Source organism: Blastocystis hominis, assembly GCF_000151665.1.
Source record: "Blastocystis hominis, Singapore isolate B (sub-type 7) whole genome shotgun sequence assembly, scaffold_0".
Classification (NCBI taxonomy): Eukaryota; class Bigyra; order Opalinata; family Blastocystidae; genus Blastocystis; species Blastocystis hominis.
This window is the reverse complement of record NW_013171815.1, coordinates 473,475-495,068: the sequence shown is the minus strand read 5'-3', so window position 1 is coordinate 495,068 and position 21,594 is coordinate 473,475. Positions and strand designations below refer to the sequence as shown.

Sequence of the window (21,594 nt, the reverse complement as noted above, 5' to 3'; positions counted from 1 at the left end):
CCATGGGAATTAAGGGCCTTTCCAAGCTCATTACGGCCTACGCTCCGAAAGCTATGAAGGAAGTAGAGTCGAAGAGGTATATCGGGCGTATGATTGCGATTGATGCCAGTGTGATGATCTATCAGTCCCTCGTACTCGGTATCATTGCTAGTATCCAATATAGGTGGCAATTCGCATGAATAATCAGTTTGCATCGGTTATGCTTACAAACGCGGAGGGCGAAGTAACGAGGTGCATTTTGAAATAGATATTTGATATCCAGCCATATTCAGGGAATTCTGTCAAAAACCATCAAGTTGATGGAGGATGGAATCAAGCCCGTGTTTGTTTTCGAGGGCAAGCCTCCAGAAATGAAACAGAACGAAGTATATTCACTACTTTTTTTCTCCTCTAGCTCGAGCGCCGTAAGCAGCTGCGCGAGAAGGCGGAAGAAGAGTTGAAAGACGCCAAAGAAGCGGAAAACCAGGAAGAAATCGAGAAACTGAGCAAGCGAACGGTGCATATGGAAGGTGGTCATATCGTTTGTGTTCTGTGTGTTTGTTTGTAATGTGAATAGAACGACTGCAAGGAATTGCTTCGTTTGATGGGAGTTCCCGTGATCGATGCGGCGAGCGAAGCCGAATCGCAATGCGCGGAGCTTGCGAAGAAAAAGAAAGTGTGGGCGATGGCGAGCGAGGATATGGACAGTCTGACGTTTGGAACGCCGGTGCTGATTCGCCATCTCACGAAGAGCCAGGGCGCCAAAAAAGACGCGCAGAGCATTCTGGAAGTGGATTTGGCGGAGGTTTTGGAGGCAATGAAGCTCTCGATGGACGAAGTGGGATCCCAAACCGCGGTGAATTGTAGTTTATCGACTTGTGCATTCTGTGCGGATGCGATTATTGCGATGGAATTCGCGGAATTGGCCAGGTGAAGGCGTATCAGTTCATCCAAAAGTACCGGACTATTGAGAAAGTGATCGAGAACCTTACGGACAAATACCAGGTTCCCGAGAACTGGCCGTACCAGAAAGCACGTGAGTTGTTTAAAAACCCGTTGGTAACGCCCGCGGAGGAGATCGAGGTGAAGTTTGGGGAGGTGGATCGGAAGGGATTGGTGGAGTTTCTGGTGGATGCGAAGGGATTCAATGCGGAACGAGTGGATAATTACATTGATCGGTTGATCAAGGCGAGGAGCAAGTGCCAGCAGAAGCGAATGGATTCGTTCTTCACGGTGAAATCGCAGAAACGAACGGCGAATGGAAAAGAAGCGGCGAAGAAACAGAAAAAGTGAATTGTTTGTTGAAAGAAACAACAATCAGGAAAAGCAGTTGGAACGAATGGATAAATGGATTGTTCATAATGCTTTCTTTGTGGATGTTTCCTTCTTTTCTTTCGTTGCTTTCTTTGGTTTGCACGCTTTTCTGGGTTTCGATTCTTTTGGTTTGGCGGGTTCTTTCTTCGCTTCTTCTTCTTCTTTATAGTCTTGATCTCCATCCTTTTCTTTTGTTTCTTTTTCTTCGCCCTTCTTTTTTGCAGCCTTTTTGCTTCCCTTCTTTCCAAAGAAGCTTTGAATCGCTCCCTTGTTTATCTCCTCCACTTCTTCCTTTCCTTCCAGCCCGCGCAGCAGCACAATTTCCTTCGCCCACGGATGATCCGCGCCATACGCAGCGTCGTCGCGATGCGGCGTTTCCAAAATCAGCGGAATTCCGCGCAGCGCATCGCAATTCATAATCTGTCGGAACGGATCCAATCCGAGATATCCGTACCCGATTCGATCGTGCCGATCTACGTTGCTTCCCTTCGCGCCCATGGAATCATTCAAATGCATCGCCTTCAAATACGACAAGCCGACGACTTTGTCGAATTCTTCCACGATGGACTGGATTCCGTTCTTCTTTTTGAGGTCCATTCCGCTCGCAAAAGCGTGACATGTGTCAATACAAACACCGATTCGATTTTTGTTCTCCACTTTATCGATGATCGATCGAAGTTCCGCGAAGTCCACCCCCACAGTGCCTCCGCCCCCCGCGGTATTTTCGAGAACGATCGTCATATAGGAGGTTTGAGAATGAATGAAATTGATCGCTTTCGCGATCTGGGCAATCGATTCTTCTTTCGAACATTTCCCGCTCGTGGAGCCGGGATGCACGTTGAGGTATTTCAAACCCAACGCCTCGACGCGTTTGCACTCTTCCAGCATCGCTGTGCGTGCCTTTTCGTAAAGAGTTTCGTCGATTGTTCCAATATTCGATAAGTAACTCCCATGAGGAAGTACTTGATCGGCTGTGAAGTCTGATGTTCACATAGAAATAACAATCTCTACTGTGCTTAGTCATGGCTTCCTTAAATTTCTCGGCGACTCCTGGCTTCAAACTCGGCATCGCCCATTGTCTTTGAGATCTTCACTTATGAAATGCTGGATAGAGCCTACTTTAAAAAGAGAGCGAATGCAGAGGCTCCTATTAAGCTAGCATTCTCAACAGCATTAAACGCACCTCCAGCAGAACTAACGTGCGCTCCAACATAGTATGGCTTCTTTACAGTTTCTGCATCCTTCACTTCCTTTGTTTCTTTAATTTCTTCACTCTTTGCCTCTTTTAAAAGTTCTTCCTTTTTTTCAGGTTCTTTTAAAGGATTTTCAGTCTCCATTCGCGTATTCTAGTGATAAGCTAGCGACAATATAAAAATCAACACTGTGAGAAAAATGTCTTTGAAAAACGGGCGTAATCGATTGGGGTAAAAATCTCTGGTGATTTAAAACCAAGGGGACGATCCTTTGATAAAATCGAAAGGACATAATGATATTCACCTGACGCCAAAACTCTTCAAAAAAGCAAACAAGGATACGAACAAACAAACAAACAAACAAACAAACAAACAATACAGAAAAGAAAATTAAGGATTAACAATCAACTTCTGAATACCCGCAAACAGACTAACCTTGCCCACGAAGTCGAAACATTCCAGCACCAATTGCCTACATCTCACTCCGCTCTTTCGCCTCCCACTTTTCATACTCTATAACAAACGAGTTGGTTCCCGGAATATTCCGCAGCAGCGAAATCTCTTCAAACCCGATTTTGGCGGGCTTTCGTTTGACCAGCACCTTTTTATGCTCGTATTCAATCTACATCCAATCAAAACCCAGCAAACAATCGGCTACAAATCGACGGTCCTCCTCCTCCACATAGCGAACCACCGTGTGGTGGGACGTTCCATTCGAGCACCACTTTTTGCACGCAATGCCCGCTCGGAACCGCATCATAAACACGTTCCACTCTACATCTCATCGCAGAGATTCGGTGCGACCGTTTCGGTTCGACTGGTACACTTCGAACATCGAGCGCAAGTCGCGCCGCTCGTTCGCGTACTCCGGATCGTCCGTCACTTCCTCCTCTTCCCCGCTCGATTCGTTTCCTGCCTCGCTTGGATTTGTGTTCCTTTGTGTTTCGATGCATTCCTTCGAATTCGACTGCGTTTGTGACTGTGTTTGTGTTTGTGTTCCTGTTTGTGTTTGTGTTCCTGTTTGTGTTCCGAATGGATTCGTTGGTGCGGGCTGCGTGCGTTTCTCCGCGGCGGACGCGAGTTGGGAGAAAGATTCGCGGAGGGAAATCGGGCTGATTTCTGGCACGTCCGTTTCAAACGAGTCGGAAGTTTCATTATCGAAAGGATTCAGTTTCACCACCCGCGGGTTTCGCTTCACGTCCTCGTCGAACGGGTTCCGCGGGGACGACTCGGAAGTTTCATCGTCGAACGGATTCAGTTTCGCTTCCTTTTTCGCGGGTTTCGTGTCTTCGTCGAACGGGTTCCGCGGGGAAGACGCAGGCGTTTCATTATCGAAAGGATTCAGTTTCACGCCCCGCGGATTCGGTTCCACGTCCTCGTCGAACGGGTTCCGCGGGGAGGACGCGGGCGTTTCATCGTCGAATGGATTCAGTTTCACAACGGTTGGATTCGGTTTCAATTCCTCCTTCGTCGGGTGCAAATTCACCACGATTGCCGGGCGTTTCGCCTCCTCATCCGTCGGGTTCCGCGGGGAAACCTCGGGCGTTTCATCGTCGAAGGGGTTCAGTTTGACGGGTCCCGCGGTTTTCTCGGCGGAATCCTGGCTGGCCTCGGAGTGGGCGTCGAGTCTTCGCAGCACGACGCTTTCCCGCCCAAACGGATTCGCCACCGAATCTTCCATCGAATTCTCGAACGCGGGCAGAACCGCGGGGAAGCCCTCGCTGTCCACGTCGGAATCCACGGCGAACGGATCGAACGACGCGTTCACCAGCGGCAGCGACGTGAGCAGCGAGTCCCGCGGGGATCCCAGAGAGACCGCACGGTTCCCCGCGGGGGACTGCGGAGAAAACACACCGCGGGAATTCGAGGCGCGCGCGCGCAGCGAAGCCGCCGCCGGTTTCGCGGGAGTTTCATCCTTGGAAGGAGTTTCGTCTTTAGAGGGAGTTTCATTTTTGGCGGGAGTTTCATCCTTGGCGGGCGATCGGGCGGCGAAAAACCCGGCGAACGAAGACAGCAGACCCGTTCGCGCGGGAGAGCCCAGCGACACCGTGGAAACCGGAGTAACCGTGGAAACTGGAGTAACCGTGGAAACCGTGGAACCCTGCACTTGTCCGGTTTCTCCGTTTTGGGGCTCCGGGGACGCGTGTGCTTCCTCGGGTTTCCCGGTTTCCCCGATTGGCGGGGGCGAGGGGGAGCGGCGGCGCTCGGCTTCGCGCTTCAATTCGAGTCTTTCTTTGAGCTGCCGCGCCTCGACCTCTTGGCGCTGCTTGGTGATTTCCTCGACGCGCCGCTTCTCCTCCGCCGCCTGGATTCTCCGTTTCTCCTCTTCGGCCCGCCGCTTCTCCTCCGCCTTCTTCCGGATCCGCTCCATTTCCATTCGAATTCGCTGCTCCTGCTCCTCCTTCCGCCTCCGCTGTTCCTCCGCCGCCACCAGCCGATCGCGTTCTTCGCGCAGCCGCCGCAGCTGCATTTCCCGCCGCACGCGGTCCGACGACGCCCCGCGGGGATCCGCAGACGACGGCGGTTCCGCGGGAAGCAGGGAGGGAATGGTCACCGGGACCGCGGACGAAGAAACCGCGGTTCTAGGCGGACTGCTGGGCACGGGTGGAATAGTGTTCTGGGAGGGAACCGCGGTTCGGAGAGGGCTGCCGAGGGGCCGCGGAATTGTGTTCTGAGAGGAAACCGCGGTTCTGGGAGGTGTTCCGGGTACGGGTGGAATAGTGTTCTTCGGGGAAACAGGGGTTCGGAAGGGGCTGCTGGGCGAGTGGGGAATTGTGTTCTGCGAAAATCCCGCGGTTCGGGGGGGTGTTCCGGGTACGGGTGGAATAGTGTTCTCGGTGTGGAGGGAGGGAGGGAGAACCGCGGGGATTTCGACGCGATCCAGTTCGGCGCGCTCGCGTTCCCGCGCTTCGCGGCGCTGCTGCCGCTGCTCGCGGCGAAGTTGCCGCTGCCTCTCCTCTTCGGACAGCACGGGAGAGTCGCTCCCCGCGGTTATGGTGCTTCCCGCGGTCGGTGTATTCTGCAAGCTCGACATGCCCGGCATGCCCGGCGTATTCTGCGTGTTCCCTGTAGGAGGGAGTCGGCTGCGCTGGGCAAGCACGTGGATGTTCAGTGACGTGTGAACAGTGTTCGATTTGGGGGAATGGATTGCTGAGGGTGGAGGAGAAGGGGATTTAGGGATTGCCAGAGGTTTTAAGGTCGAAAGAGGGGGAATAGACCTAGAAGGAACTGTAGTGGGCAAACTAAAAATAAGCACAGAGATACGCGCACACTTTAATCGTTTAATTTCACTGCCCGAATAGATATCAAAAAGCAAACCGATAACCTTCGAATTACAGACCCCATGACAAGACTTACTTTGGAGCGTCGCTGCTTTAGCGCCAAGCACTGCCCCTCGTGTAATTTCATGTCCTTTTGCGGAACTACTGCTTTGCAAGCTTTGCAAACTGCATAGATCTCGTTATCGTTAATGGAGATGCTAACCTATTAGCCGTTATGAAGTCCCCACGTTGCATTTGCTGCCGTGCTCATTTTTCAGATCGTTGTATTATTTAGAGTCGAAATCGAAAAAAACGGTATTTTTGCAACAAACATATCATTCTACTTCTTCTTCACGATTCAATATCTTTCGTACACTTCTCGATCCCGGATGCATTTCTGTCAATTTCACGATCAGCTCTGGCGATCGGAACACACGAATCAGCAACTCGTAGACCTTCTTTTCATCCTTGAAATGTCCCCTATTCCTCATCCATTTCCCCATTTCCGCACTTGTAATTGCTGTACCGAGACATATATTCACTATGGACCAGATTCAACAGGAGGGTCGGATCAGGTATATTTGTGTATCTATTCTTCACATATTTCTCCAATTCCCACATCAACTCACCCACTTTCGGCAATAGGAACTGTCGAACCACACCCCCCACGGTAATCATGATCGCCATATACAATCCCACGATTCCGACGTTCGTCGAGTCTAAAAACCCGATCATGCTGAATTCTGCGGCCACGAACGCTTCCCTCGAGCCCTCTCTCCAATCCTACAGTTCAAAACGGGATCGTTCACCGCGCGGATCTGCACATGGCCGAATTCCGAAGTGTTCCGCCGTGACGAAACGCCCCACATCATCGCGGAAGAATCGCGGGTCGTGGACAACTACGATGAATTCGATCGAATTCGATGTACGAAGAGCGAGTCGAACCGCGGTTCTTCCTTGTCGACGAACCGAATCTCGCGGGAATTGGAGAGATAGAATAACCGCGGGAATCTGAACATGAGGGAAACGGAGAAACCGGACAAATGGGGAATTTCGATGTAATGGGTGCGTTTCCACGTTTGACCATTTTGACCATTTTGACCATTTTGACCATTTTGACTCATTGATTGACTCATTGATTGGCTCATTGCATTCGTCGAATTCGTCGAATTCGATTGGCTGACGACATCCGCGGGGATCGCATCTAAAAAGGCCGTTTCGTGAAGGAAACTCCCGCCATTTTTTCCCTCCATTCGGATATTCGCACTGTTCCCGCGATAACTTCGCCTCCCATTTTGCCGCGGTTGTCTTCGTGTCCTACCTCCCATTCCCGCCAAAACCCCCACTGCCGGATTTTCCCGCGACAACTCCATCGACACCACCACGCTGAAACCGTCGCAGTCCCGCGACAACTGCTCGCGCAGCTTCGTTTTGGCGGGCTCCGTGATTTCCCACCCACTCGGCATCCACTCCGGGAATTCCAGAATTTGGGCCGATTTCGCCCAGGCGTCGCTCAGCACCGATTGGTTCCTTCCCTCCACCACCGCTGCGCGTCAGTCCCCGCGGGAATCCCCACTGGTGAACATCGCGGACCACTCGGCGAATTCCCCGCGGGAGGCGAAGCGGACGGAGAGAATGTCGGCGAATTCGACGAGCCGGAAGGTCTGTTCGCGGTTCTACGCTTTTTTGGATAACCGCGGTTCTACGACCAAATCGACGACGAGGCCGGTGGAACGCACCGGATTCTCGACGAGCATCGGCGACGACGACGAGAACAGAAGCAGCGGCAGGCACAGCAGCAGCTACGTCGCATCCCCGCGGGGATCCTACGATCATTCCCGCGAGAAACACGCCGCCGTTGAGCAGCTTCTCCCGCGGGGGGCGCGGCAGCGCGCCGTGGTAGACGTCGTCCTTCTCCGCGGTTTTCTTCTACGCCGAAGAAGGTGGAAACGTGGAACCTGGTAGAGCGCGTGGTAGAGAACGCGGTGGATTTCCTCGAGCGAAAACCAGGCGTTCATGGGCAAAACCGAGCGCGCGGTGGTCCATTCCAGCAGCGTGTTGATCTCGTAGAGGAACGGAACGCTCGACGCGATCTGTGTTCCAGACGGAACACTGTTCCTACTTTGTACCAGTAGAATCCTAGCGTGGAAACGTCTTCCGCGGTTTTCGTCTGCACGTGCGTGGCCTGCTCCGGATAGCTGGGTGGGAGCGGAACACAGAAACACAAACCCGAACTGGATCTGTTTCGCGGAAAACGCGAGGTAAAGCAGCTGCAGACAGACGTAGATTTCCGCGGTTTTGTTGGACTCCCAGTTGCGGTGGCTCCAAAACGGCACGCAAAACACGAAAAAACCGCGGAATGAAGCAACCAATCGGACATTCAATGGGTGAGAAGGATATGAGAAGGAAAACCGCGTAAAGGCAGTGCGTGAGGAACTTGGCGGGAAGATTAGCCTAGAGAAAATCGAATTCGAATGGAAGTCGAACGCGCAGCATTAAGTATTTCTCCAAAACGATGCTCAGAACCGCGAGAATCACGAAGAACACCGTGCTCGACTGCAGCTGATTCGTCGACAGACTGTTCGCGTATTCCGAACACTGCCGTTAAGATCCCCGCGGGAATTAATAATAAGAAAAAGCACGGATATGGACACGTTCAACGCGCGCGCGATGAAAAAAAGCGAAAACAAAAGCGAAACGATCTGAATCGCCACCATTTCCCTACACAGAACCGCGGGAATCCCACATACTGCAGGTAGCTTCGCCCCGTGCGGTACGGAGACTGCAGAAAACCGCGGAACTTCTGCACGAAGGACCTCTGTTTCCACCATTTCTGAAGGTTGGAACTACTCATTCAAGGCGGGAAAAAATCGAAACTTCCCCGCGGGACTCTCAAAGAGGGAAACCGACCGGAGGTTCTCCTCCAGTTCCACGGTTTCTCGCTTCGCTTCCGCGGTTTTCAGCAGGTCCTCGCCGTCCAGATTGCACATCTATTTCACACGATTCCCGCGGGGATACGCCGAGGAAAACGCGGTAAATGAAGAGAAGGAGAATCAGCGCGAGGTCCCAGAGCATGGAAGAACCGCGGGGCGGGTTAAACGCGGGGAGGGTCTTGAAAAAGGAGAAAATGAAAAGCGGCTGGAAGTGATCGGGGTTTCGCGCGGCGTCGCAGTTGGGCTGAAAGGGAGGGAATATTTTAAAAAGGCGGTACGGCGAAGAAAAGCCGCCACGCGCCGCTGGCGGGGGACGTGGATTGGCAGACGATCGGGGTTTGCACGAGGAACCGGAGGGAAACGGAGAACACAATCAGGGAAATCAGGGAATCCGCGAAGACCCGCGGGAGCGACAGCGGCGACAGCGGGCCCAGACACAGCAGAAGCAGCACGTACAGATACGAGAACAGATCCCCGCGGGTCAGGAACAAAACGAAGAGAAACAGGGAAATCACCGTTTCGAATTGCCGCAGCGCGTCGCTGCGCCTCAATCCCCACGGGAATCCCTACAGCGTGCTCTGGAAACTGTCCGGCGCGTCCACGAAGCCGCGCACGTAGTCCCCGATTTTCCGCGGGAGCGACCGCGAATCCTTCTCGGCGCGGCGAACCGCGGGATTTCCCGTCTAGTTGGCAGTCCCGCGGGGAGCCTACGTAGGGGAAGGGGAGGAGGGGGTTGAGGGTCTGGAATAGTGTTTCGCGGGAGAAGGAGGGATCGCAGGGCGCGAAGAGAAGGAGGGATCTTCGCCCCATTTCGGTCAAATGCTTCGTTTGACGCGCAATTTGACAAGGTACACAAATCGCCAATCCTTTGTGTTCCCGCTGGTCCACGAAGAACACGTCGCAGATTCGCGCGCACGGAACCGCCATATTTTTCTTCGCCGTCTTGACCACGACTTCGCGCCGCGCCGAATCCACGCACACCGCCGCGAAATCCCCGCGGAGATCCAGACGGTTCAGATCCTCGCTCTCCCGAAGCAGGCAGCAAAACGCCAGCGGAACCGCGGTTATCGGATCCCTTCCAGGAACCGCGGCTCTCGTACCTATTTCCGCGGGAATCTCACTCTCTGCGGTTTTTGCATCTATTTCCGCGGGAGTTTCACTTTCCACGGTTCTCATACCCATTTCCGCGGGAATCTCGGCTCCCACGACTCTCATGTCCATTCCCGCGGGAGACTCACTCTCTGCGGGAGTTTCAATAGAGTCGATGGTAACCGCGGAAGTGATGCGGAGGTCGTTGTAGATGCACCACAAAGAGAGGGAAAACCGCGAGGCGGGGCGAAGCACGTTCAGCGTCAGCTCGAAAAACCGCGATTCTCGCTCCAGACTCACCGAACATTCGTCGCACGTGTAATAGTATTCGCAGGACTCCGCAGAACCGCGGGAAGACTACATCGGAGAAACCGGGGAAACTGACATGGCCGCGGGAACGGCAGGAGAGAAGCACGCCGGTGAGCTCCTTGAGGGGGGCGTTTCGATCGAATTCGCAGCGAATTCGGCAGGAATGACCCGATAAAACTTCCGCGGTTATCGACGTCGGCGCCACGTATTTTGCCGCCAAATCTATCGTTCACGCGCAGAACCGTGGAAACCTTCGTGGTAGACCGCGGATTCCACGATTTCCACTTTTCGGACGGTTTTTCGCAGCATCCAATAGAGCTGCTGCTCCACCTTCCGCATCTCTGCCACGTGACTCGGTTTCCCCGTTTCTACGTTTGCAGTGCTCCAGGTTCCCCGCGACCAATCCGTTGATCAGCGTGTCGTGGCGGCTCTGGCTCCCCGCGGAATCCTGCTCGACGCGATCGTGGAGTCGCTTGTATCCCGGACTCGCCAGCAGCGTTTCCTTCGCTTGAAACGCCCGCCAACGGGTACGTAACCGAAGTACGCGGCGAGGAGCACGGCGTAGACGCCCATTCCGGGCAATTCCCAGTACTTCGGGCACTCCACGAGCTCGGAAAGCGAGGAGTCGATTCCGTTTCCGAAGCACTTCGCCATTCCTTCGATCGAATTCGTCGTCAGTTTCGAAATCCCGAATAACCGCAGGAACAGCACGAACCCCCGTCCCCCGCGGGAACCGTCCGGAATGAGCGGGAACTGGAAGAGGGAAACCAGGGAAACGTTGACGAAGAGAACGACGTGGAGGCAGGTTTTCATTCGCATCGACGTCGAGTGCAGCAGCGACGGCCGCATTCTAGATCGCAGTCCCCGCGGGGATGTACAGCATGAGGAGGGAGAGGGAAAAGTAGAAGAGCGTGAAAAAGGAGGGCTGCAGCAGCGAGACGAAGAATAAAACCGCCAAGAATAATTCGTCCAGCAGCAGGAGCGAAAAATGACGCAGCTACAAAATAGCCCCGATTTCTGGAATCCACGTCCCTCCATAAAGTGTGTTCCGCGGTTTTCTGCTCCGTCGAGGCGGCGCGCGCTTCATCTTCGCTGCGCGTTTTGGCGGCCGCTTCGTGGGACCGTTTCAGTCCCAGTAACACAAACGAAACAATATTCCGGTAGAGCCACAGTCCGTCGTCCCGCACGAGCAGAAACTCCCGCCATACATCGCTCAGTCCCGCGGTTTTCGCGCTGAGAATCCACTCTACCCTCGATCTCCCGCCATCGTCGCTACGCGAAGGAACCGCGATCCAGAAGAACGCGAAGAGGTTCCACGCTCCGAGGAGTTTCATCACGCAGTCCGTCCCGCGGGAAAAGAGCAGAAGGCCGAGGAGAAGAAGATTGACAAGTCCGTCCAGCGTGTTTTGACCCGCTATTCGAAAAGGAGAAACGAGGAACCTACCGCCGAGAGTGAAGCACGTGATCACGATGCACTGCAGAATCGGACCCATCCATTTGTCCACAAAACGAAACGCCTCCAGAGCGAACTGCGCGATCTGCGTGATAACCACGGTGAAACACCGGCGAATTCGATCGCGCCGGCTCGCTCGGCGCTCCGCCTTCTTCAGCGCCGCCAGTTTCTTCGTGGCCACCTCCATGTCGTTCCCCCGCGGGAGCGACTCGTCGATTTCCCGCTCCATTTCCGACCAATCAACTTCGCTTGTCAAACTGTCGCGAATTGACCCGGGCGACGCGGGCGTTTCACTCAACCCCACTGGAGAAACTGTAGAAACCGAGGAAACCGAGGAAACCACATGCTCCATGAGCTCGCTGCGTTCGATTCGAATTCGCTGGAGCGTTTCCTTCTCGTTGAGCGAACTCCACTTCGCGAACGCGCATTGCAGGCGCCGCCAGCAGAAAGCCAACAGCGAATAAACCGCGGCAAACCGCTCCGTGTCCAGCGCGGACATCACGATGCACACCACCCCCACCGTCATAAACCCGATCATCAGCCGCACGTTGTATGCGAACTGCTCGCGGGAATCCGCCGAAAACAGCACCAGCGTTTCGTTCACCGGCTCGAACGGCTCGGCGGACGAAACGCCCAGGGCGTCGAGAAGCGTGCGGATTCCCGCGGGGAGGGCGAGTACGGAGGCGAAACTCCCGATGTACTGGACGAAAATGATGAGGCAGACGGGGATGATGAGGTAGCGCGCAGCGGCCTGCCAGGGATAGCCGGCGTGAAGCGTGTAGAAAGAGAGGAAGACGAGGAGGCAGAAGGAGAAGAGGGAGGGGCGCGTGAGGATGCAGAAGAGGATCACAAACATGCAGGCGAGGTCCAAAATTTGCTGCGCGGAAACCACTTGATGGAACACGGAAATGCCCAGACGAGCCTGCAGCTCGCGAGTTTTCTCCTCCGAATCCAGCTCGGCGAGGAGCGGCTGATGCACGCTCTGCGTGTGAAACTTCCTCAAACGTGGAAACAGAGATCCGGGACGAGTCGGTGGCGACGAACACGGGGGAAATCTGCGTGGAGGGCTGGTTCAGAACGCTGAAGGTGTACAAATAGAAGAGATAACATTTCAGCAACGCGGGAGCCAGGTACGAAAACACGCGGCCGCTCGATAGATCCTCCTCTACCGTCGAAACGCCCGCCGATCCGTACCGAATGGATGGGAGGAGACGAAGACGCCCCACTCGAGCGGAGAAAGCCAGGGAAGATGGGCTTCGAAAGCGGGGAAATGAACGTGGAGAAGAACCGCGGTATAGGAAGCGATGGAAACGAGGCTCTGCAGGACGAAGAAGAAGAGAACGAGGGAACGGCTCTGCCGGTTGAGCACCTGCAATGCGTTCATGAAGAGAACGATGGCGAAGGAAACGGCGCTGAGAACGTTCGAAGAATCCAAGAGAACGCAGAAGAAGAAAAAGAGAATCATCAGAGAGAAGTAGATCTGTGTGGAATTCGATCGAACTCGATGCGTACAATGAGCTGGCCTTTCGAAGAACGCGGGAGAACGGCTTGGTAAACGCTTCTACGCCTCAGCGTGCGCGGAGAGAAGAAAACTTCTGCGTGGTCGATAAATAGCGATCGCACACGAACAAAAACGAAACCAAAGCGAACACCACGAACGGGATCAGCACGCTCCCATCCCGCAGCGAGAAAACGCACGTCGGATCGTCCGCCCTCCACAGCGACTTCACGCCCCACGCCGCCAGCGCGGAGGCTTGCTGCGACGTTAGGAGAACCGCGGGGAAGAGCCGGAAGAGCAGCAGAACGGCGGCGAGAAGCGTTTCAAGGAGGGTTCGCTGGGTCAGAACGTCTAGCAGCACGACAGCGAAGAGAACCGCGGTGGCGAAGTCGACGGTGGCGGAGAGCGCGACGAAGAGCGCGAAGCGGACGATAACCGCGGCGAAACTGTGGAAGGTTTGGAGACGAGTGAAGTGGGAGGAGCGGAGCGAGTTGTCGAGAATGCAGCGATGAAGCCGCGTGAGCGCGTTCTGCGCGTTGAAATGATTGTAGAACTAGAGAAATCACGCGATTGGCGCTGGAGTACGCGGAGAAATCCGTAGAGAATCACGAACAGAACGATCTGCACGTAGCGGTCGCGTATGCTGCTCGCCTCGGCGTGGCCGCCGAACAACGCAAAGAGCCAGTGCGGATCCGAAACGCCGTAACTGAACCGCACCGAGCGGCAGAAGCTGTGGATCTGCAGCAGGAAGCAGTAGAACAGCGTGAGCTGCCGCAGACACAGCGAAGGAACCAGCACGCAGCGCTCATACAGCGATTCCAGAAGCGATTCGATCGCGCCTGTCGACGCGCCCGCTCTCTCCAAGGTTTCCACGATCGATTTCCGCGTGAAGCAGCGATCCAGCGTGCGCGTCGCCAGCAAATCCAGCAGCGCGAAGGCGATTAGAGCGAACGACAAAGCGTTCGGGATCAGCAGAATCCAGAGAAGCAGCACCGCGTAATAACTCCAATAGAAGAACGGTCTGTCCTTCAGGCCAAACAAACAAAAAGCACTTCGATAGCAAGAGAAAACCCCAGTCTCGTTTCCCCGTTTCTTCGCCGGGTTCCGCGGAGAATTCGGCCGTTTCAGCGTTGGGTTGCTCCGAAAGCGAAGGGTTTCCTTCGGCCGCCACGCCCTCGCGTGAGCTCGACAGCTTCGAAGAGGGCGGGAGAAGCAGGTCGGGAGTGTCGGAATCGGGCGGAACGTCGAGTTGCACGCGGAATAACACGCAGAGCGCGAGAATGGAAGCGAAGGAGGAGAGAACCGAAAGCCACAACGCGGAATGCGTGCCGAAGAGATTGAAGCAAACGGAGAGCCACGCGGGCGGCGAGGCCAGAATGAACGACAAGTCAGTCATCCCCGTTCTATGATTAAAAAAAGGGGAAACGGGGTTACTGGAGTAGAAACGAAAAGGATTGTAGGGAAAACAGAACCACACGCTCTTTGCTCGTGATGAATCGATGCTGGGAGAGATAGGCCAGGATTCCGAGGGCGACGTAGTCTGTGATGGACGAACACCAGATAAAAGAAGCAAACAGAAAGAGATTGTACGACCAGACTGGTATCTGTCGGTTTGGATAGTACTCCTGACATAGTGAGTCCATTTGAAGAGGATTACTGCACTCGCTTTCTCTTTTAGCAATAGAATGCAAACAACGATCAACAACAGAAGACCATCGATCAGAATTCCAGAATACCACTGACGAATAGAATAGATTCCAATCATCTCCATCCACTGAACGAGAGACACTGCTTACCATATCCTACCTTTTGGGAAATAAACGTAGCAACGATATGTCCACATGCTATCAGAGTAAATAAAGCGGCTGCTACAATATTGCAGACGCGAGACGACTTTTTCTTCTTAGAAAGGTTCCAGATACGAATGATTAGCAATCCGGAATAGACAATAGAAACGATCGACTTTCGTAGGGTACAAGCCAGGAAAAGAATACCCACGAAAAGCCATTCAGCGAAAAGCCGAAAATTCCTACTGTTTACGCTCTCCTGTGACATGTACAAAGATATCATGAGAAATACGATACACGCTGAAAATCTCTGAACGTTGTAAATTGGGAATTTGGATTCGATTCACGTCGATCTTTTCTATTGAATGGTACACTGCTCATAAGAGTGCTTGTTGATCGTAGGTGGTGGTGGTCGTCAAACATACTTAGGAGTTTGGGATTCTGAAAGCATTGGTCTCTGTAAAGAGGGATTTCTAAGCGTGTGATGATAAAGGATAAAGTACAAAACGGTTAATTCTGTGTTTTGACTAAAACTCAAATATAAAGAACTGGATATTGATTCTTTAGTCTAATGTCTGATACGTTTCAGTCGAACTATAAAAATGCGAGTAATGTGATCAAAAACATTACTAGTATTCTCGGCACCATTAAGAACAATACCAACGGAAGTGAGGCGCAGAGACAGTTGTCGCGTGTCAAGCAGTATTTTGCTCAAGCCCAGGAAGCGTTGAAAGTAATGCGTAACACTGCGAGTTTGATGAACTACAACAGCAAGATTCAGGCAATGGGGTCTGTGCGAGAGATCGAGCAGATGCTTGCAACCATTAAAAAGGACATTGCTCGTCTTGAATCGAAAGTGAACAAGTCCGCTCTTGTTGGCTCTGTAGGATCTTTCGTTTTGCTCGTGAAAGTAGGATGCCGAGGAAAAGAAGAAAAAGATGGCTCAGGGTTTGATCCAGCTGAACGAGTAGGTTGCATGAGCGCTATTTTTAAAGGTAGCACTACTGGAATTTTGAACCAAGTGAAGGCCTCTGCCTACGAGAGCGAGAGCATTGGCCATGGAGCTCTGGAAGCCCTTGGTTCCCAACATGAAGTGCTCATTCGCTCAAATGAGAAGGTGGAAGAAGTAAAGACAAATGCGAACATGTCGAAACAACTGCTGAGAGTTTTGACGAGTGCTTGCTTGAACTGTAGGACATGAATCGTCACGCGATCGGCAACAAGGTTTGTGCCATTGCGATTATTATCCTCCTTCTCGTTGCGATTGCTGTTATGATTTATTTGAATATTACGAAAAAGTAGTGTGTTTGTTGAAATCACTTGGCGGGAGATTGTTGCTGCTCCCGCAATGAATTAATTTTATGCCGCAGGAATCAATTTTGATAGAATCGGACAAGGATAATCCCGAATCGGAAGAATTGGGAGTGAACAAGAAAAATGTTGTGATTCCACTTTCAGATGTCAATGCTCCGACAGTTGCACCGTTAACGATTGGGATGAGTGTCATCATGTAGACTTGAGCAAAGCAAGAAGAGGGTCAAGCGTGTAACATTTTCCACAGAACAACCTACAGTATTTGTTTTTGATAAGAATAAAAGTGCTGTAAGGAACAGCAGGCTGTGCTCACTGGGTAGAAAGAAGTGTATCGATATAACGAAAGCGAGGTACTCAAGGAGGCATCAAGAAAAATCGAACGGGAGCGGCTTCGGTCTCCCCGGATCCAACGCAACTACATTCCCCCACCTATCATCGTTTCAGATCAACCTGTTTCTGTCGAAGCCCCCATTCCAAAGAGTCGGATCCGCAAGCAAATGCTCTCGATGATGAACATTTGGAATCAGCGAAGACGTAGTCAGCGAGTGAAACGTGTCCAGCAGCGTCTCCAGCAACAACAGCAGCAAGGCAACGGATCGCGAACCCTGGACGCGAAGTGGCAGCAACTCCGTCTCTCGATGAAGTACGGCGAGCTAAGCGACGATTTCTACAGCTACTGCCGTCGCTGGAGGAAGGACAGCGATTTCCTGGCGCGTGGCCGCGTCGCGTTCACTCAGCCGATTCCTCAGAAGCCGGTCTCCAGCCCTGCTTCCGTCCCGCTTCGCTTAATGTTCAACTTCCGTTTCTTCACACGCCTGATGCTGGCGACGTATCAAACGCGGCTTCAGCGTGTGGCATGGGATGTTTGTTTCAAACAGGCGCAAACACAAAGAAAAAACTATCCTAAGCTTGGTATGTCGGCGGACTGAGCTGGCATGGGCACAGACACAGGCACTGGAGACATCTCGCCGCCCATCGGGAGCATCGAAAAACTGCTCTGGTGCATGAATGCCGAAGGCTCGCCCTATCCTCGCACGCCCTCCTCACTCCTACTTTCGGATTCAAGTACTGAGACGGTGACGAGCTTCCAAAACGATACATGTATCCTAAAAAATCGCTCTACCCTTCAGTCCTCGCCCCATTCTCTACGCTCGAGCTTCCCATCCGCTTCATCGCCTGCATGGGCACCGAGAATCCCATTCCTCCCATCGGCACGGCCTCGGGGTACACCATCACGCCGTCCTGCGACGGACAGCAAGCCACCGGCACATACCCGCCAGGCGGCACGTACATCGGCTGCAGGGGCACGACCGACCCCACCGCTCCCACGGTTCCGACAGTTCCCGTGGTTCCCGTGGTTCCCGTGGTTCCAACGGTCCCCACGGTCCCAACCTTCGCTGCTGCCGACCCAACGGAGTTCCCCATTCCCATGGCTCGCACGGAGGAGGCGGGTCCCACGGGGATCTGGTCCATGCGGGAAGGAGCGGTGGGGGAGGAATCCTGGGAGCGCGCGGCCTCGGCCAGGCCGTGGCGTCGAAGCGACTTCCATCGAATCTTGACGGCGTTCTCGGAGCGACCGGGGAGTTGCTAGAGAGAAGGGAGAGAGAGAGAAAGCCGTACGTCGGCGATAGAGGACCAGCGATTGCCCCACTGCTGCTGCAGCGAGAGAATGAGATTGTCTTCCTTCGGCGTCCAGTTGCTACGATCACACAGTCCTCGCAATCCCACCTCTTTCGAATCGAAGGGTCCACGTGATTGCACCACCGCTCGCGACACTGCTTCGCCGTGCGGCCCTCGATGTTCGCCGCCACTTCCGCCCAGTTGGCGCACTTCGGCTTGTAGAGTCGGAGCAGATTGTCCTCCTCCTCGGTCCAGTGCCCCTTCTTCAGCCCGGGCTTCAGCACTTTCTTCCATCGCTGCAGGCACTGCACGTGGTTGCGCCCCGGAATCCGCTCCGCGATGTCTTTCCATTGCCGCTCGCCCAGCTCGCCCACCGCGCGGCGCAGCAGCTCGTCCTCTTCGGGGGACCATTTCTTGGGGTTCTTCTTGTCCTTTTTCTTTCTACACTCGCACCCACTGCCCACACCCACATTTCGCTGCGGTAGGAAACCCCGTCCACCTGCGCCACCAGGGTGCGATGCCCCGAGTTTTCCTGCGGAACGATGGACACTGGCTGCAGGGGCTGCACCGACTGCACGGAGCGTCCCGACTGCGCGGACTGCGCGGGCTGAGAAGGCTGCAAGGGCTGTGCGGGGAGCTCCACAACGCGCGTCTGCGTGTTCTGCCGAAGCAGCTTGGTCTGCACAGGGACCGGATAGCTCGACTGCGACTGCCGCCGCTTCATTTCGGAGGGGTCGATGCGGAGCGAATCCACGCGGAGATAGTCAGGAAAGGGCGTCGATGGCTAGATCTCAGCGATGAGTGCGAGGAAATTACTTGCTCGGCTCCAGGAAAGAACCGCCAAGGCGCATCTCTACAGCGTTACGAGCTGGAAGGATCGGAAACGAATCGTAGCCTTCGGGATAATCCAGACGGTAGGAGGACTCGGAGGGCAGACGCTGCGGAATGAGAAACGAAGATCCGTCCATTGAGGGGTTGCGAGAAAAAAGGTAGAAAGGCGGAGCGAGCTGGAGATTCGAGGAAGATTTGCGCGAAAACGAATTCTTCTTCTTCATCTCGGCAAGGAGCAGGGAGTTCTGGTGCAACAGGGAAGATGAGTTATCGAAATTTTCAAAATGAATTCCCGACAAATCGTGGGAAAGCAACGCATCCTCAGAAAAGGGCTTTAAACCGGCTAAAGGAGAAAGAGTCTTAGAAAGAATACAGGAACTTAGACGAGAGAGTCGGTATTGCAATATATCACTACCATCTCCCACCCAAGGAACATTGACTTGCTCATGATTTGTGTCTGCTTGTTTCTTGTCTGAATCTGATTCAGATATCTTCATCTCTGCAGTGTCTTCTGCAGGAACACTTGTTACTTTCACTAAACAATAATGCATGCAAAAGAGGCTTACTTGCGCCTGGTTCTTTCTTTATCGAAACTCCACCATCTGCACAATAGAAAAAAACACACAAGGAATACCTTCTTTTGAAGTAGGGTATAATTGAGTAGTTTGATCTTGTGACATTGCCGAACTATATCTTGCAGGTAGATGATTTATAAAACAAGTGATCGAAAACCGGCTCACTTTTTTTATGGACATTATTTTCGATCTCTTGGCAGTCTTCAAATGGTTGCATATTGTATATTTTCCTGATCTATTTAGGGAAGTTCACATTATCGAATCCCTCCATGAAAGGGTGTTCAGTTTTGCGAAGAAGCGAATATTCATGTCAGGTACTGACGGATCTGCCCTTTCCGTACGTCTTCAAAGTAGTTAGAGTGAGTTTAGAAAACGAATTCAAACCTGACACAATAGATACGGTCTCAGTGAGTGTAAAAACACGTTCTATTCTATTCTGTGGACACTTTTAAATACTGTTATCGATTTCCAATCTCACTCCACGGCAAATACTAAGTTGTGCGGTTGAACTTTGGGTTCCGACCATCTCTATGCTGTTTGATGTTCCAAACACTCTTTTCTTGATAATACTGCAAGTCCTCCCCTATATTATTCTAGTAGTATTTCCATTTCGGACTATTTTGTTAAATAGTTTGCATTCCCTTATCAACCGCAAACAGCGTGTTTTTCAACAAACAAACCATTCTACATGTTCTCGTTTTGCCTTCACGAGCACCTCTCCCCCTCTCTCATCCTCCTCCTCCTCTCTCTTCGTAAGCCGGTTCCTCAGCTTCGCAGAATCGATTCGGAAGTCGCGCGCAGTGCTTCTTCGCACGAACATTGTCAAGTTCACGGCTCCCTTCGTCTTCTTATTCACCTGAATCAGTTTGGCCTCGTATTGCTCGATCGCGAAAATCACGTCCGGCACCAGTTTTGCCTGCTTCCGCACGTGCACGTCCGAGTTCCCCTGCTTCTGCACCGTCTGGATCACCGCGTACACCGACGGCGTTAATTTCTCGGAGATGCACTGCGCCAGCTGCGTCAGCGCCTGAATCGGGCAGCAATCGCTCGCGTACGCGAACTGCTTCACCGTTTGATCCACCACGCCGTAGAATCCCTTCAGCAGCAGAAGCAGGCTTTCCCCCGCGGCAACGTTCAACTCGCTCTCCACGAGCAGCCGCGCGGCCTTGGCGAGCTGCAGCAGCGCGTCGCAGAGGTGTGCGGCGGATTTTTTCCATGCGGAATAGAAGGAAGGAACGAGATGGCGGATGCGCTCTTGCTCGAGCTCGTTCTTGACGGAGTACATCTTATGAAGGGAAATCATGAAGGACAGCGGACGGAGCAGCGTCTGTATCGCGTCGGAGAGCGCGATGGCGACATTGGAGGCATTGGAATCGGTGATGGAGGCGAAGTGCGCGCAGTGGATCTAGATCGATGATTCGTTGTGTCTGCAAGCGATTACGCCCTCTTTCGTACCGACCGATTGGCAAATCGGCATCATGATCTCGAATGGCGATGCGTAGCGCGTGGCCACCATGCAAATTACGTTGAAGAGCGACGTGTAGAACGCAGAATGCACGTCCTACGTTCAAAACACACCCTTCCACACACCGATGATTCGCAATGCGATCGGCTCCACGTGAGAATCTCCGCGAGTTCCGCCGCGTTCGTCGCGGCGTGTTCCACGATTATTTCCACGAATCGAAGCAGATTGGCCGCGGTTTTGGAGGGTTTGGCGCCCATCATCGTCTACGCGCGATCGGGTTTGGAAGTTTCGAAATTTACGTCGAGCGTTTCGAGGAGTTTCGAAACGGATAATTGGTTGTTGTCCAGAAGCAGATCGATGCAGATGCGTTCGCTTCGCTGCAGCAACGACTGCAGTCGGCAGTTTTCTCCGTCTTCCGCGGGGATCGGGTAGTACGCGGCGAGAGAAGTGGTTTCCACGCATTTCAGCGCGATGGGGAACAATGCGAGCAGCGAAACGCCCAGCGAATTCGTCGGTTCCTCTGCGTGAATTCGATGGAATTCGGCTACGTAGGGAGTAAAAAAGATAGAGATCGAAGGCGAGACGACACGCTTCCCGCAGATACTCGCAGAACTCGCGATTCTCGCGGGAACGCAGGGGATTCGGCGCGAATTCGGTGATCTGCGTGAGCGAATTCTTCGAAGCCTACCGAATTCTGAAGCAGCCAGCACACAAACGACATGATCCCGCTATCGCCCAGAATGCGGTCCAGCGCCTTCAGCACCTCGGGATTCGCGTTCGTTCGCTAGAATTCGATCGAACCGGATGAAACTACCCCGCGTAGCAGCAATCGCAGCAGCGAAAGCAGCGCGAAACGCACGTTGCCCACCTCCAAAATCGATTTCACGTCGGAATCTCGCGACTTTTCCCCGCCCATCCGGTGCAGTTTCTACGTTTCCACGTTTCGAGAGAGAACGTACCACCAGGTTCTGCAG

The 21,594-nt window shown here is 53.3% G+C and overlaps 6 protein-coding genes; 2 read left to right on the top strand and 4 right to left on the bottom strand.

The window, feature by feature from the left end:
* Positions 1-2: 2 nt before the first annotated feature.
* Positions 3-1,272, top strand: GSBLH_T00000143001 (uncharacterized protein; the record flags this gene model as incomplete). Its single annotated transcript, XM_013038304.1, has 6 exons — positions 3-131; positions 164-231; positions 263-365; positions 395-520; positions 557-817; positions 847-1,272. 6 exons carry the CDS (start codon positions 3-5, stop codon positions 1,270-1,272), a joined length of 1,113 nt encoding a protein of 370 aa, XP_012893758.1.
* A 63-nt stretch (positions 1,273-1,335) lies between these two features.
* Positions 1,336-2,630, bottom strand: GSBLH_T00000142001 (uncharacterized protein; the record flags this gene model as incomplete). Its single annotated transcript, XM_013038303.1, has 3 exons — positions 1,336-2,273; positions 2,305-2,381; positions 2,413-2,630. 3 exons carry the CDS (start codon positions 2,628-2,630, stop codon positions 1,336-1,338), a joined length of 1,233 nt encoding a protein of 410 aa, XP_012893757.1.
* A 3,453-nt stretch (positions 2,631-6,083) lies between these two features.
* Positions 6,084-7,792, bottom strand: GSBLH_T00000141001 (uncharacterized protein; the record flags this gene model as incomplete). XM_013038302.1 has 9 exons in its annotated part: positions 6,084-6,226; positions 6,258-6,335; positions 6,366-6,757; positions 6,788-7,063; positions 7,093-7,292; positions 7,323-7,422; positions 7,453-7,548; positions 7,577-7,672; positions 7,705-7,792. 6 exons carry the CDS (start codon positions 7,790-7,792, stop codon positions 6,951-6,953), a joined length of 693 nt encoding a protein of 230 aa, XP_012893756.1. The 3' UTR covers positions 6,084-6,226; positions 6,258-6,335; positions 6,366-6,757; positions 6,788-6,950.
* A 7,594-nt stretch (positions 7,793-15,386) lies between these two features.
* GSBLH_T00000140001 (uncharacterized protein) lies at positions 15,387-16,117 on the top strand (the record flags this gene model as incomplete). The annotated part of the gene is made up of 4 exons (XM_013038301.1): positions 15,387-15,698; positions 15,730-15,782; positions 15,815-15,980; positions 16,010-16,117. The coding sequence occupies 4 exons, from the start codon at positions 15,387-15,389 to the stop codon at positions 16,115-16,117; spliced, it is 639 nt and encodes a 212-aa protein (XP_012893755.1).
* Positions 16,118-17,010: 893 nt separating this feature from the next.
* On the bottom strand, positions 17,011-18,473 carry GSBLH_T00000139001 (Myb-like DNA-binding protein; the record flags this gene model as incomplete). XM_013038300.1 has 6 exons in its annotated part: positions 17,011-17,153; positions 17,183-17,248; positions 17,279-17,716; positions 17,750-17,828; positions 17,858-18,190; positions 18,220-18,473. The coding sequence occupies 6 exons, from the start codon at positions 18,471-18,473 to the stop codon at positions 17,028-17,030; spliced, it is 1,296 nt and encodes a 431-aa protein (XP_012893754.1). The 3' UTR covers positions 17,011-17,027.
* Positions 18,474-19,822: 1,349 nt separating this feature from the next.
* GSBLH_T00006948001 (uncharacterized protein) lies at positions 19,823-20,880 on the bottom strand (the record flags this gene model as incomplete). The annotated part of the gene is given in 3 exon segments (XM_013038299.1): positions 19,823-20,560; positions 20,597-20,716; positions 20,734-20,880. 3 exon segments carry the CDS (start codon positions 20,878-20,880, stop codon positions 19,823-19,825), a joined length of 1,005 nt encoding a protein of 334 aa, XP_012893753.1.
* Positions 20,881-21,594: the final 714 nt, after the last annotated feature.